Source organism: Plectropomus leopardus, chromosome 23 (assembly GCF_026936395.1).
Source record: "Plectropomus leopardus strain MGB_pleo_1.0 chromosome 23, ASM2693639v1, whole genome shotgun sequence".
In the NCBI taxonomy this organism is placed as follows: domain Eukaryota; kingdom Metazoa; phylum Chordata; class Actinopteri; order Perciformes; family Serranidae; genus Plectropomus; species Plectropomus leopardus.
The window spans coordinates 13,286,106-13,301,045 of record NC_142198.1 but is presented as its reverse complement, the minus strand read 5'-3'; the positions used below and the strand labels follow the sequence as shown (position 1 = coordinate 13,301,045).

At 39.2% G+C, this 14,940-nt stretch overlaps 2 protein-coding genes across 3 annotated transcripts; one reads left to right on the top strand and one right to left on the bottom strand.

Annotated features, from left to right (window-relative positions):
- The first annotated feature begins 13 nt into the window (after positions 1 to 13).
- On the top strand, positions 14 to 7,059 carry LOC121963534 (N-acyl-aromatic-L-amino acid amidohydrolase (carboxylate-forming) B-like). Of its 2 annotated transcripts, none has more exons than XM_088073899.1 (7): positions 14 to 1,350; positions 1,617 to 1,870; positions 1,944 to 2,139; positions 2,694 to 2,787; positions 2,885 to 2,992; positions 3,090 to 3,202; positions 6,527 to 7,059. In XM_088073899.1, exons 2-7 carry the CDS (start codon positions 1,617 to 1,619, stop codon positions 6,770 to 6,772), a joined length of 1,011 nt encoding a protein of 336 aa, XP_087930025.1. In that variant the 5' UTR covers positions 14 to 1,350; the 3' UTR covers positions 6,773 to 7,059. The 2 variants fall into 2 exon arrangements, with proteins under 2 accessions (XP_087930025.1, XP_087930026.1); XM_088073900.1 differs by lacking the exon at positions 14 to 1,350 and adding an exon at positions 1,374 to 1,461.
- On the bottom strand, positions 6,824 to 14,774 carry LOC121961818 (claudin domain-containing protein 1-like). The gene is made up of 4 exons (XM_042511859.2): positions 13,984 to 14,774; positions 12,112 to 12,219; positions 11,739 to 11,876; positions 6,824 to 9,665 (listed from the first exon to the last, which is right to left on the bottom strand). The coding sequence occupies exons 1-4, from the start codon at positions 14,273 to 14,275 to the stop codon at positions 9,445 to 9,447; spliced, it is 759 nt and encodes a 252-aa protein (XP_042367793.1). The 5' UTR covers positions 14,276 to 14,774; the 3' UTR covers positions 6,824 to 9,444.
- Positions 14,775 to 14,940: the final 166 nt, after the last annotated feature.

The following is a 14,940-nucleotide window of genomic DNA, read 5'->3' as shown; positions in this document are numbered from 1 at the left end:
TTGGACTTCCAGATGGGACGACATATGTCGTCCAGTAAAATCAGAAAACCCAAATACAAAGCGTTCACATTCATTTGTGCTTTAGTTGACTTTGTTAATTATATATACACTAGTTAGTCAATTTATACCTAATTTACATATTTACAGATAAGATTTTAAGGCAACTATTGTTTTAAAAATGTCTTTTTGCCAATTAACTGAACTGTTAGTCAGCTGTCCTGCTGCTCATGACCAAAATTTACAGAAACTCTTGGGCAAGCCTGTGAATCTAACTGGAAGTTAGGCACCTTTTCACTAACCCCCCCCACCCCACCCTCTGGGTCTCCTGTGTCCTTCCCCTTATTTTTGGCTAAAGCGTGGGCATACTTCATGACTGTTATAAGAGTTAAGAAGACTTGAAAGATGATGGGTTTTGGTTATTGAACTTTAAAATCCAGTACTGATCAGGCTATGATAAAAAAACACAAACAGCCATACAACACAGTAAAAAAAAGCGTAGACAGATGTACACTTTCGATAAAAGAAACAACACACACTAAATACAGAAATGAGCTATTCAAAAGGCCATTTCACAATAAAACAATGTGTATTGACATGAGATCAGACCCACTAGTCTAACTTTCTCTTAAGCAGTCAACCTCTGTGCATTTACAGTTTAAGATTAAATTATCTTTAAATCAGCAGCTTGTTCTGTATTTATTTTCCCTGCGAGAAGAGCTGTTTCTTTCACTGTACACCACAGGCGCCTCTCCTGCTGTGTCATGCCAGCAGATTTATTTTTAGCCAATTTTCTGAAAGGCAGACTGGAACCTACCATCCTATACATGGGGCAGAGAGAGAGATGGGGAGTTGGGGAGGGGCTTACAGTTTGGCGGACCTCACAGCTGTTGGGGACCAAGGGAAGCAACCGACGCACCACATCACACTCAGGACACACCCTGCCTACGACACAGTGTAGTACAGTGCAGTGCAGTGGACAAGAGGTGGTAGAGAGACGGTGAGAGTTTGCATAACAGGCAGCTACAGCCTGTACAGAGGGAGGGATGGGAATGCTGAATCAGTGAAACTGCATGAAAGCCTGGGAGAGGGTGGAAGAGGGTAAACGGCAGGGGGAGAGGGAAGAGAAAGGGTAGGGACAGGGTAGGTTGGGTAAGATGTACAGTACGATGCCTCGTCATTCATTTCATTTCTTATTTGTGAATGTGGAGCTGAGAGTTCGCCCTGTTTTACCTCGAGTTCAGAGACTTTAGGCAGACTTTTAATCTCAGTGCTGCTTTAGAGCGCGGTACGTTTCAAGGGTTTAAAGCCGGAACTGCCCCTTTACAGTTTCCAGCAAGCCAGAGCAGCGAGGTAAGGTTTCACAAATCAATAATATCTCTGCTTTGTGTTGCAGTTGTTGGCCCAGTGACATCAACACTGGAGTAACTGATACCTCCCACTGAGTGAAACAAGGATACATGTGTAATTTGATATCATTCTTGGAATAAAAAGAGATACAAAGCTGTCTGCGCATGTGAATATAGAGTAATACAGGAATGAAAGACTATTTTTTTTTGTTGCGTACATCCTCAAATTCTTGCACTTTTTCCACTATATGTCTGCCTGCTCTCACACAGATGGAGGTAGACGAGTTGGTGCCTTTGCCAAGGTTGCCTCGGGTCGCTGTGTGCGGCGGTACCCATGGCAATGAGCTGTCTGGGGTGTACTTGGTGAGAGAGCTTTTGAAGACAGAGAAGAAAGTAATGGAGAAGGAAGAGGAAGAGGAGCCTCTGTCGGTGCTGATGGTGCTGTCGAACCCGCGGGCCATGCAGCAGTGCCGCAGATACGTCGACACTGACCTCAACCGCTGCTTCACCCACGCCACCCTCAAGTAAGGCGAGGAGAGGTGGTGATGCTAAACAGTTCTGATGAATCTGTGGTCTGATTGTTTCTCTGTCTCCCAGTGGTCCCCTGTCAGACGCCGCCCCCTACGAGATAATCAGATCTCGAGAGCTGAACGCCACGCTGGGTCCTAAAGGAAGTCCTGGGGCGGTGGATCTTGTTTGCGACCTTCATAACACTACCGCCAACATGGGCTTGTGCTTCATCGCGTACTCGGACTGTGACTGGATCTGCCTGCACATATTCAGATACCTGCAGGCAAGCACAAAGAGTTCCTACACACTCAAAATCAATTCACCATGCATGTTTGAGAAACTTTCAAGTACACTTAAAGGTCCCATGTTGTAAAAGGTCACATTTCCAATACTTTTTTAATATAAAGTAGGTAAAGGGGCTATATAAAAACTGTGAAAGTATCAAAACACTCGATCCACAGAGAAGTATACACAAGTCTAGATGCAGAAATTGTGCCTTTAAAAAGGCTGTCTGGACTTCTGTGAATTTGTGATGTCACAAATATACTATAGACGGAATCATGTTTAATAACTTGCGGGTAGAAAACCGCTGCATCATGTACGAGAAAACTCTACTTTGACTGATTATTTTTAAGCCACCTCAATAAAGGCCCACCTAAAAACATCAATATCAGTTTAAATATACGCTGCTGAAGATATTTTTGCCACCAAAAAAAATTCAGTGTAAGTGTAATATATATATATATATATATATATATATATATATATATATATACACATATATTTATATATCAGAATATCAGAAGTTTAAAGTTAAGAGTGCCGTGTCATTTTCAGAGGCAGATGCCAGATATACCACTGAGGTACATTCATTTTGATGTCTCCAGTGAAGAATCATATTCCCTTGATTCAGTGGGAAAACATGGCTTTGGTAAGTTTTTCACAGTTACTCTAACACTAGCTTATGTAAAGCATTTGAATGCTGGATAATCAGTTGTATTTGTCATATAAAATCTATTTTTCTGCAGCCATGGAGATCGGCCCCCAGCCCCACGGTGTGGTGAGGTCAAACATCTACACGGCAATGAAAGTTGGCGTGCAGCACGTGCTCGATTGGGTCCGTTTCTTCAACTCAGGTGCAATTAAGCCCAGGTTACCGAGTATTTTTGCTTTGCTACAAGACCAAAATGTCACAGCTTTTGAGACTTTTTTTGGGCCTTCTGTTTCTCTCAGGTACTATTTTTGAAGGAGGATTTGTGGATGTGTTCACCATGATTAAACACATCGACTACCCAAGAGACCGTGAGACTCGCAACATCACAGCAGCCATTCATCCTCAGCTCCAGGTACAGTCTGAACTGCATGTGTGTCTTAAAGCTTGAATGAAAGAAATTGCACTTTGTCTAATTTAAATGTGGTTAGGCTTAATTATTTATGTCTAAATAAAGCAGGTAGTGGATAAAATAACAAGACTACAATATAAACAAATACCTAACACAGATTGCCAGGGCTGTTAAAGACACGAACAAAAAAGAAGCAAAGCCTTTGTGAAAAATAAGTATGTGTGTGTGTGTGTGTGTCTGTGTTGTGTGGCATTTTTATGTTGAACAACCACCTAAGGGATTAGTGTTAACAACTAAGGGTGGGGCCTTTTCTTGTAAATGGCTTCATACCAATGAGCAATTATGATGTCCACAGGTCTACTCTAATTAATAGCTGGCATTTTATGTAACGTGTTGCATCCAGTAAATCACATCAACCAGACACTCAACTGGACTTGAGGAAGTTTTTTAAAGGATGACTCATCAAACTTTTTTTCTTTTTTTAGCAACACTTTATTTTACATCTACGTCTGCAATCGTTTCCTTGGGCAGGTTGTGAAAAGTACTATATATTATCGTATTCATGACCATAAGCTACTCTGTCTCACAGCCCAGACCAGAGAGAGAGACCAGAGAAGAAAGTCTCAGGCTTGTGATGTCACTGGGTATGAAATCTGCTGCTGCATAGACAATGAAAATTAGTCTGATTTTGTAGACCCGCCAGTTTTGTAATGTTTTTATACCTAAATGAGCTTTATTCTGTTGTAGTGTGCTCAGTTGTGAAACAGAAAATGAACCCACATACTCAGAACATCCCCCCTGGCTGCTCCCAGTGTCTTCTATAACATCTTTCACCATTTTGTGTGGAGCAACTCCAGATTTTATACCCTGAGACATCACAAATTTGACTTTTAGCACTCTGGTTTGGGGGATTTTTTTAAGACAGTTGCTCATGTTTACTCATAATTTTGGACTATCGTAGACCATAGGAATAACATGTATGAATTTTGAAAAAAAAGGGGAAGTTCCCCTTAAATTACAGACAAAGTTTCCAATTGCCACATGTTCAATTAATAAATTCAAATTAAGTCAGGGGTGTGGACTCGAGTCACAAATTGATGACTTTAGAATTGAGTTGACAAAGTCAAAGAAGACTTCCAACATGACATGAAACCAATGACTAGTGACTTCACTTGGACTTTCTAGCTTGAGGTATTATTTTTTTTACCAAGATGAGATGAGGTTAATACCACAGACAGGACAGAAAGTAATTTAGTTGTGGTAGGCTACTGGCTGGTAGTGCTATAGACTATGAAAGGGCATTTTCAGCACTACTTTTTTGTGATTAAGTCCATTTACACTTATTTTAATAAATCAAATAAATTTATTAAATTAATAAACTTGTCTTAACAGAAAAAATACATGTTTTAAAAAAGCCTTAATGATTTTGGTGTATTTAATTTATTATTAATTCTATTAAAATTGCATTGCATTTGGTGAAGAGCCCATGACATGTTCGACATGTTTAGATCTTGAAAATCAAAGTTTAGGACTTAGAACTTGACTTGAGACATGTCAGTCCTGACTTGGGACTTGAGTTGTAGTTAAACTTTACTTTTTTAATTAAAAAAAATCTTTTTTCCTATCCTTTGTGCCAAATTGTATATCTCCTTCAAGGACTTATGTCCTATGGATGCATAAAATATAGCATTACCCTTTATTTTGCTGTCCAAAGTTCAAAAGTCTAACTTATGGTTCAATGTATTATTACAAGTGCAGGGCATTGATTAATATGCTGCAAATTACTGACTTTTAATAGAGTAATCTATGTGTGAAAGTACAAATCTGTACAGAATGGTGCATGTGTGTTTTTTTGTTACGTGTCATATATAACAAAAAGAAAAATTTACATCATGAATGGAATGGGGAAAAATGACTGACTGTGACAGGTTTACCACGCTACAACTGATACTCTGGTGAACAGGAATAGAAACAGGTAGGTTGAGTTTACGTCTAATAATGCATGATAATAATATGCTTTGTAATAAGTGAGTAGCATGAATAGCAGCCTCTACATAAAGAACCAGCACCGTCAATGTCACAGTGCAGTTTCTGTTGAAACTGTAACACAGGTCTGAAGAAGATTTATTTTTTGGGGTTGTTTGGTAGGTATGTGGTGTGTGGCGGCAATCCTGTGAGTCAGTGAGGTTTCAGTGTCACTGCAGTTTAATGATTTTTAATCAGGACACTCAACCATGAAGGACCTTCAGGCCATCGTTAACTAACTATAGATTTTAAATGGCTGGTACTTCGTTTGCTTGAAGTGCAGTACTAAATTGCTGGAAGTATCACTGGCAGTGTGGAATTTAAATGAAATGACAGTTTTTTTTTTTTTACCAATCCAACTTTTTAAGAAAAAATAATTCATATAAACTGTGTGCTCTAATGTAAAATATAGCCTTATATTTGACACACAGGTAGGAGAGCAGCTTTAAATATAAGAGAGGTGTGGACTCGAGTCACATGATTGGACTTGACTTGAGTCACAAGTTTGATGACTCTAGGCTCAACAAAATCAAAAAAGACTTGCAACTTGATTTGGACTTTAACACCAATGACTCGTGGTCTCACTTGGACTTGAACGTTTTAACCAGGTCTGAGGATGTTATTTTTAAAATGTGCCATAAATCAATGGTTAATAGTGCTGTATGCTATGAAAAAGCAAAATCAGCACAACTTTTTTATGACACACTTCAGTCCCACTTGTTTTAGCAGATACTGAAACCCAGGAAAATTGTTTGGATTTCTTTCAAAACGTTGACTGAAGGCAAGTAGCAATTTAAGAAAACATGACCCAAAAATGAGCAAGAAATTAGGTAAAAAAAAAAAAAAAAGTTACATGAAAATTACCTGAAAATATGTGAAAAAAAACCCAAAACAAAAACAAACAAAAAAGTATTTCAAAAATAATAATGGTAAAAAAAAAATTGTGTATTTATTTGATCACATATTTATGTAACATAATTGTAAATATTAAATTATTATAATCACAATTAACATTGTTTTCTGGACATTTTCCTATTGATGGAAAACTTTCTGATAATCCTCCACTTTTAAAAAATAAAAAAAAAACATTTTGGTAATTTTCTGATTTTACTGATTTCTTGCAATTTGTGGGACGTTTCCTGCAAAGTTGGTTTTTGCCTTTTTTGCCACTGTCAAAGGGTGAAATAGCTTGTGTAAGGCATCTGAATGCAGCAAAAGGGAGCTGATGGTAGGACTTGTTCAGTCTCACAGGTGTTGATCATTAGAAATCAAATCAACCTGATCTGCCTTCCCTCCCCACAGGACAGAGACTTCTGCCTGCTCCACCCTGGAGACCCACTGTTCCAGACTTTCTCAGGTGAAACTGTGAGGTATAAAGGCAAAGAACCTCTTTATCCTTTCTTCATCAATGAATGTGCTTATTACGAGAAGGGCATCGCTCTCTCCCTGGCAAGAAAAAGGCGCGTGATGATTCCTGCAATCCGGGTGCAGACAGAGCAGGAGCAACAAGCTAACGAACAGGAATTTGCATCAGAGGAAGAGGAGTGAGGATGGACCCTTTAACGCGACCGACGCGATGAGACTGATGTGACAATGAAGTAATTTTTACAAAAAGCTTTTATTGAAACAAGTTGCTTGGAACACGCACGTGTACGCTCGCTATATTTAAGTGTACAGTTATTAACCGTTTCAGCTCACAACTGGAGAGCGAACAACACTTTCACTGTAGATTCACAAAAGCACAGTCGTACATGGACATTTGCTGTTATATTTACGCTACAGTGGATTCAGGGATAAAACAATTTCTTGAATTAAAAGGCTGAGTATGCAAAATACAATCAGATTTCTCACAAAAACCCATCAGACCAGACACAGTGCATCGTTTCACAGACCTTCTTTAGTTTTTAAACTGTGTGATTTTATATTTCTGGGGACATATAGCATAGTTTTCAGGGTCATATATTTTTTCTAAATTTCTTCCTATTTTTCGGACACTCACATCTTCAAAAAATAGAAAATTCACTACAGACCACTAGAGCAATATTCGGGATATGTTAAAAAATAATTTAAGTGCAAAGGAATACTGTAGTTTATCACAATATGGCCTTTAAATTACATTCATAATGCCTAACAGGGAAACAGTTTCCCTTAAATCCTGTTGAAACTGTAATGGTGGCAGCAAAATAATAAAAAATAAAGGAACAAATATAAACCAAATATATAATAATAAACACAACTCAAATTCACTAGAGGAAACCTATTTATCTAAAAAAAAAAACTAAAGGTGAAAAAACACTATGAGGTTGACAAAAATTAAACTTTTCAGTCTACAAAAGCCTACAAAATCAGACAAAATGTTTTTTTTTTTTAAAAAAAAAGTTTAAAAATAGCAAAGAAATCAATGCATTGGGTAGACAAATCATAAGCAAACACAGTCTGACCTCAACAATGGCCATGAATAAATAAATGTCACTTAGGTTTAAAAAAAGGGATGTAAATATTTTTTGCAATAACAAGAACATATATACATAATAGTCATTGTCTCGCTCATGTACTCATCAATCATGCCTATAAACCCTGACTGTGTTTTGAAGCAGCTGAAGTAAAGGACTGATTGCACAACAGCGTACCTATCATCATAAATATCTTATGGATGCGTACAAAATTTTTATTCTTGCTGCAGTGCCAGATAAACATCTTCAGGGTGCGTCCAGTATGCCTGTAAATTACTGCCAGGTATTTTTATAAGTGCAACAAAGGGGGAATGTCACCACACCCACTTGTGACTCTTGGTGTGATCTGAAGTGCAAGAGCCTTGAAATATTTAACCTGAAGAGATCAGTGAAACAAAAGATGTGTCCCACTTCCATGGCATAAGCTCATATAGTACATACTATATACTACTGTGTATAATTATCTCCATCATAGCAAATCAATCAATGAATTTCAAACACACTGGTTAAAGTGGGAATGGACAAATTCTCCCCCCTAGCATTTCCAATGGTATTGTTGTTGCGCCGCTGTTGCAGAATTGCTTTCTGTTTTCCTCAGAGCCAAACTACCACCACAGCTTTCTTTGATTGTTCAGTCATCAGCAATTTCTGGAGATAGTAACAGCGAAAAACTTGCAGCAATACTTTTTGGAAACTGGGGATAGCTACCAATAGCTGCAGGGAAAATTTAAAGCACTCTTCTCTTCCTGTTTTGGTTGTCGCATTTCTTTTGTTGCTGTAAATCGAGGCTAAATATTCCTGTGACATTGAAACTGAATTGCACAGTGAAAGCAAGGCTTACAGAGAACCAATGTAAATGCATGTGGTACCATTATTCTACAGCCACTACATTGTGCAATCAACATTTACTTCACAATGATACGTTCAAGCAAAAACTTGTCTATTCCCACCTTAAAGAGTTGCGTCGACAGTTTGACTAGACTTCTTTCCCAACTTCTCTATTGCTATTGGAATTCAATTGTAGGCCAATAGTCAACAACATTCTCAGAAGTTAAGCAAATTCATCATACATACATAATTGTTAGTATACCTAAAAGAATACCGGTGGCATGGTGTTGCAGTAGTTAGCGCTGTCGCCTCACAGCAATAGGTTCAATAAGGGTTTTCTCTGGGTTCTCCGGCTTCCTCCCACAATCCAAAGATATGCAGGTTAGGTTAATGGAGACCCTAAGTTTCCCCTGGCTGTGAATGTGAGTGTGCATGGTTGTCTGTCTCTATAGCCACATTTACACTGCCTGTTCAAGGTGGCAATATCACGCCATTATGCCGCCTGGCTGTTCTGTATATAACAACTTATCGCAGAAAACTTGTGATGTTGCTTAATATGAACACTTTATTACTTTAATATTCCACTTTTCCAATGTGAACGCACCATATCTTCAGAGCCTGGTATTTGAAACTGGGACACATCTGAAGCTTTTCAACTTGGTTTTAAGCTACTCTGAGACAAACATATGTTGCACTTTACAGATCTGTGTGGTTGACCTTTTTCAAACCCCTCCCGTAACCCCTTGAGAGATAAAAATCCAATCTTTTAATGCAGCAGATAGGGTCATTTCTACAGAGTGCATGCACTTTAATCCATCAGAGGGCAAAATGCACAGATTAACCCACATCCCATTCCTGTGAGATCATCATAAAATGCATCTTGGTGACAGAGTGGGGTATGAATTTAAACAGGGCAGAGATCCAGAGCTGAATTTTGGTCTATGCCACCCGGTAGGCGGTCATGCGGTAGTAGTTCTGACTGTGGCTGCGTGCCGCCCACACCAGTAGCGCGGCGGCCATCATGTGGAGTGGCGACGAAATAAGGGCCAAGTAGAGGGACCAGCCCAGAGAGCCGTCCACCTTTTCAGGCAGCATTGACACCCTGTGGAGCAGGTCCATCCCCGCCAGGTAGCAGCATACTGTGGCTAAGGTGCAGAGGCCTGTAGGGCACAAAATAAGGGTTTTTTTTAAATTATTTATTTTTTTGGTAAAACCAAAACAATGAGCTGAAAACACTTCGTAGAGCTGATTACTGAAGACTTCAGACAAAGGAAAACAAAACCTGAAAATTATTCTTGCGTGCCTCTGCCGCAGGCGCACCATGAATAGTTAGGATTAAAGTCGAGGTGTGATCACGAGGCTGCCAGCTGACTTTATACTTGCATGACTGGATTGACAAGTTACTATGAGAAACCTGTGTCGAAACAATTCGACATTCAGTTCTCTCTGTGCAAACAACTTTATCGTCTAGTTATGGAAATTGACACTATGTAGCTTTGTGGTTTGAGGGATGACAATGTCGGTCTGCCGACACCACTTTGCTCCAGACAATCAGATGAGCCCTGAAACATGATAGTTTGTACAGAAATGTGGTCCCCAGAGTATGACCCCTTCTGACTTTGATGATCTGATGACTTTTCATCAAGTGACATATCATGTCTTAATCATGCGCCAAGTACCAGAGTGGAAAAATGAAGCCAATTCTAAAGTGCCAATAACTGCAGATCCTTGAATGTCCACTTGAGGCATGCCCCAGTAAATCCCTGTGGAGCGCCCTAGGGATAATGCTTTTCCCTTTTCAAAAAGCCTACGGGATTTTCCCATTGGTTTTATTTTTTTATTATTGCAGAAAATAAGCTCTGCAGCAAACAAACGTTAATGTTACGTGTTTTGTTTAGCAACATAATCTTCACAAATGAGTAACACTTTCAGGATTTTTTAAGCCTAAATGCAGTCGCCACCATTATGGGGTGTAAAGCAGTGTTTGGCGCAGCTCGATGCGATGACAATCTGTAGTCTCATTTAGCAACTTGTCAGCAACCGTCTTTTTAACACACATAAGAGCTTCAAAGTTCACGAGTTGGGTATTTACTTAACATTTATGTCCAAGAACACAATGTGAAAGTCTCTTAAGCCTGTGTTAATCACAGACCTTATTAATCCAACCAAAAACCCATTAAAAAAACCCCAAAACAAAACACTGACTTTGAGGTGAAAGAACTGGAGGTGCGAAATGCTAATTCCTATCATTGTTGGGGTCAGACTGTGTTTTAGGACTAATTACTGGGTAATTGCCCCTTTTTTGCCCTGCTAAATGTGCTAGATCTGGCACTGGTTAAAAGACAAACATGGTATTATCCTCTATTTTTGTATTTTTTAAGTTAAAAATGGAAGAAAACAGAGTTTACACCCATGCTGGCTTCACTGTGAGGCTGTACTTTGAGCTAAATGCTAATGTCAGCATGCTAACATGCCCAAAATATGCACTGTTAACATGTTGATATTAAGTAGGTATAATGTTCAACATACTATAAACATTTTATAACAAACAATTTCTCATCACCAATAAAATCAAAGTACAACTGAGGCTGATGGGAATGTCATTTGTTTAGGACGCAGCCACTGTGGTGTCATTCATTGGTCTGTGGACTTGTTTCGAAGCCTTAAGTTTGACACTTGGCCATATCAGATTTTTAGTCCCAGAAGTGACCACATTTGGGGGAGAGGGTGAAGTTGACTAAAAGCCTTAATAAAATGTAAATGTGTGATTTATATAAAAACTCAGCCCCATACAGTCGTCATGAACTGGGATATTAACTACAGAAACTGCTGTAAAGTTGGACTTTTTAAAATGAGGATCAATTGAAAACTCCAGAAAATGAAACCTAAAACCTGAAAATCAGTTAGCATTTCAGCACCTCTGGAACCCACCCTCTGAGTGATGCACCTTTAGGATAGGGATGGATTTAGGGATATAACCTTTCTCATTTCCTGTATGTTTTGTTTTTCTTTTTGAGCATGATAAAACCCAAACACTTCAAACTGGAGCCCCAGTGACCCAAAAAACACCAACACTTAAATAATCCAAGCTCGAACAACGGAAACACAATTACAACTCTTTGTTTTCAGATGTAGGTCAAGGAAAACTACTCAAACTTAGTAACCACTTGGAAGACTCATATAAAATGTGCCAATTCCAAGTAAGCAGCAAGATGCAGCTGAACAGGTCTTACCGGCCAGCAGGTGAAGTAATCCTATGCCGAGGGTGGGGGTGAGGCTTCTGCAGAGGCAGGCACAGAACCCAGTCAGGCCTGCCAACACCACCAGACCCAAGGACACCAGTGGCAGCAGAAACTGGCACCGCCACAAGTCTATATACACATACACACACACATAGATAGGCGTCACATGTTTTTTATTTACTCACTGTCTTATGCACGACACAAGAAGGTGCCCTGATTAATGCCAATGTATTATTCAACATCACATATTGGTCATCATTAATGCACTAGGCAGAAATGAGGCTGAATCTGGTGCCAATTTACTTCCAGCTTCGTGCAAATTCTAATATTTAGATAAGGGTAAACGTGTTGAGACTGAACTCACAGGTGCGCAGCATGTCCTCTCCACTGTTGTGGTTTCCTGGTTCTTTGTACTTGGGAGTGAACTGCTGAGGTAGAGTGAAGCTTCGACACTCCAGCATCATCTTGGCATCTGAAAGAGGTATTTTATGCAAAGAGCCAGTGTCTGAGCATGTATCAGCCAATTTACTTAAAGTAACATACACATATATACTTTTTAATGAATTCCTGTGTGTATTTTCTACCTTCTGTGGGCATACTGCAGCAGATGAATAAAGCCAACTTGAAGAAACTGAGTATGTTTTAATTTGTTTTTCAAAATACTCAAAAGTGGTTTTAGACTGAAAATGTTGATTATATTGTTATTCTTTTATGTGGCTAGGTTGAAATTCCCCTGTATTTTCTATTTTTAACAAGATGAGAAACAGACAAATGCTATGTAGAGCTGGGCAATATACTGATATTGCATTCATATTGTGATGTGAGACTAGATATGGTCTTAGATTTTGGATATGGTAACATTGCATGTGTTGTCTTTTCCATGTTTTCAAAGGCTGCATTACAGTTAAGTAATTTTCTTATCAGATTGCTCATCCACATTACTGATGATTATTTATCAAAAATCTAATCGTGTAAACATTTGGTGAAAGCAACAATATAGTTGAAATTTTGAAATTGAGGTATTCAAAAATATTGTGATATTAGGTTTTCTCCAAATCACCAAGCCCTACTAGATCGACACTGATTTATTTATTTATTTTACACCAGTTTTTGAAGACAGCAGTTCACTTAAATGTTTTCGGCTGATATCAATATTTAGTTTTAGCTACAATAGCACCAACAGAATTTCTGTTATTTGTTCTGACAGCTAAAATACTATTATAATTATTGCCATTATGTCTCCATTAAGTAAAGATGACCTACAAACTCAGAACATTAGAGTTGGTTGGGGCTACAAAAAGGGGAAGGCATAATGAATCATTTTAAGCAATGGGAGGGACCTAAACCTCTAAGTGGTTGTATTTTTTTTTATTTATTTTACCTTATATTTTTATAGAAAATATGCCTTTCAAACCAGTGGGTTTTAGCTACATTTTACATTCATAATCTTTCTTCAAGAAATTGCCCTCATATAGCACCTAAAAAAGAAGAACTAGACATAAATATTAAAACAATGTTAAACTTAAATAAAAAAACTAACCAAAACAATTTATTTATGAAAATCTTGAGACTTTATTACTGTCGTTTTTCTTAAAAAAAAAAAAAAAAAAAAATCTTTTTCACTGAACAATTACACAGTTTCGTTTTGTCTTTTTTCTTTTTGGGATGCAAAGAGCAGCTGGCCCCAATTTTTTTTTAAAAAAAGTTTGGACGCCCCTGCTTTAAAGGGGTTGGTTCCGGTTTGACAACACCTGTGTTTGATTTGTCACCTCTGGGCTACTGTCGCACAACATGGTGGACTTTGACGAAGAGGACCCCCTTCGTACATACACACGAGCGGCTTATGCGAAGGTAACAAAAACACGACATTTCTCATTTACAGTTGATTAATGAAAACACAGTTATGAATATTAAATCATTTCTGCCAATAAATACCGCTAAATGCTACACACTGGGCCACTAAATGCATTACCGATAGCACTTTTCAGCTAGGCTAGCTTGATATTTTTTCGAAAATTAACTTGAGATGCTTTTGTATTTTTAAGACATGGGAGGCACAAAGTGGAGCTAAAGTTGTCTACAATTCAAAATGCTGAGTTGGGGAATGAGCCACACATGGTGATATCTACCTGAGAAGGTGGGGCTCATAGAGCAGCTAAACAACAGTGTAAAACGCCTGAGACACCATGACTCATTTGACTCATTTGACAGCTTAGGTAGGTTTTTATAAACATACCTGGCTCTTTGTACCAGTTAGCATTGGCGGGAACGAGCACACACCGCCACCAGAGGCCCACGGTCCCGTTAAGGCGGAATAGGGTGTCGCTGTAGGTTTTCTCATCAAACTCCCCATCCATGAACTCCTCATACAGGGAGCGCACCTCGGACACGTTGGCGTCTCCGCGCACGGTGGGGCTGCTGTACTGGTACCAGTGCTGCGTCCCGATGGCCACCGATAGATACACGGTGGCCAGTATGCTCAGCACACAGGCGATGACCAGAGCTGTAGCGTAGCGATTGTCAACCATTGTTTACCGAGCCAGACACACGTCAAAAGGGATTAAGTTGATGCAAGTGGTCGGATCGTCGCGCATCAATTTGCTCGAAATGCAACGCCTCCCTACAGACACCGTTATTCAAGTCACTCTGGCATCATCCAGTCTGCAAAATATACCACGCAATAGCCAGCGACAGCCTTTCAGTTTAATGATTGATACTCCTCTCCAGTGCTGTCCTAACAGTCAGCAGCCCTGCAGGCCGGCTCGGATGCGCCATCTGTTCCCTTGTCCCACTTCCACAGATGGTGGGTGGCCCAACGCTGCGACAGATAGCTTATCACACAGTTAGTCTGCAGTATAACAACCTCGAGTCCCCACCGGAGAAAGTCAAAAATGCCCGTGTTTTAAGATAGCAGATAGCGTCCTAGGTAGCACTCGCGTGCAAATCCAAATTGCACGGGTCTATTTTGGGTGGTGGGGTGATGCCGGGTGCACCCAGGATGATGTGAGAGTTGTAAACACACTAATCCATGCGTATTCCTCTTCCGGTTCCGCTGATCAGCAGATATAAAAATAACATTTTCTCAGTGTGGACGCTTGTGTCGCTTTATCATATCGACAAGGAGTTTGCAGGGGTTATTGTTCATTTATTTCATATATATGTATATGTATATATATATATATATATATATATA

What these genes read in the sequence shown, in the direction of transcription:
- LOC121963534 (XM_088073899.1), top strand. Translation starts at nt 1,617, where the DNA reads ATGGAGGTAGACGAGTTGGTGCCTTTGCCAAGGTTGCCTCGGGTCGCT. An exon ending in AGTGGGAAAACATGGCTTTG is followed by an intron (nt 2,788 to 2,884) that starts GTAAGTTTTTCA and finishes ATTTTTCTGCAG; the next exon opens with CCATGGAGATCGGCCCCCAG. An exon ending in GGTCCGTTTCTTCAACTCAG is followed by an intron (nt 2,993 to 3,089) that starts GTGCAATTAAGC and finishes TGTTTCTCTCAG; the next exon opens with GTACTATTTTTGAAGGAGGA.
- LOC121961818 (XM_042511859.2), bottom strand. Translation starts at nt 14,275, where the DNA reads ATGGTTGACAATCGCTACGCTACAGCTCTGGTCATCGCCTGTGTGCTG. An exon ending in TAACTGGTACAAAGAGCCAG is followed by an intron (nt 12,220 to 13,983) that starts GTATGTTTATAA and finishes TACCTCTTTCAG; the next exon opens with ATGCCAAGATGATGCTGGAG. An exon ending in AGAGGACATGCTGCGCACCT is followed by an intron (nt 11,877 to 12,111) that starts GTGAGTTCAGTC and finishes ATGTGTATATAG; the next exon opens with ACTTGTGGCGGTGCCAGTTT.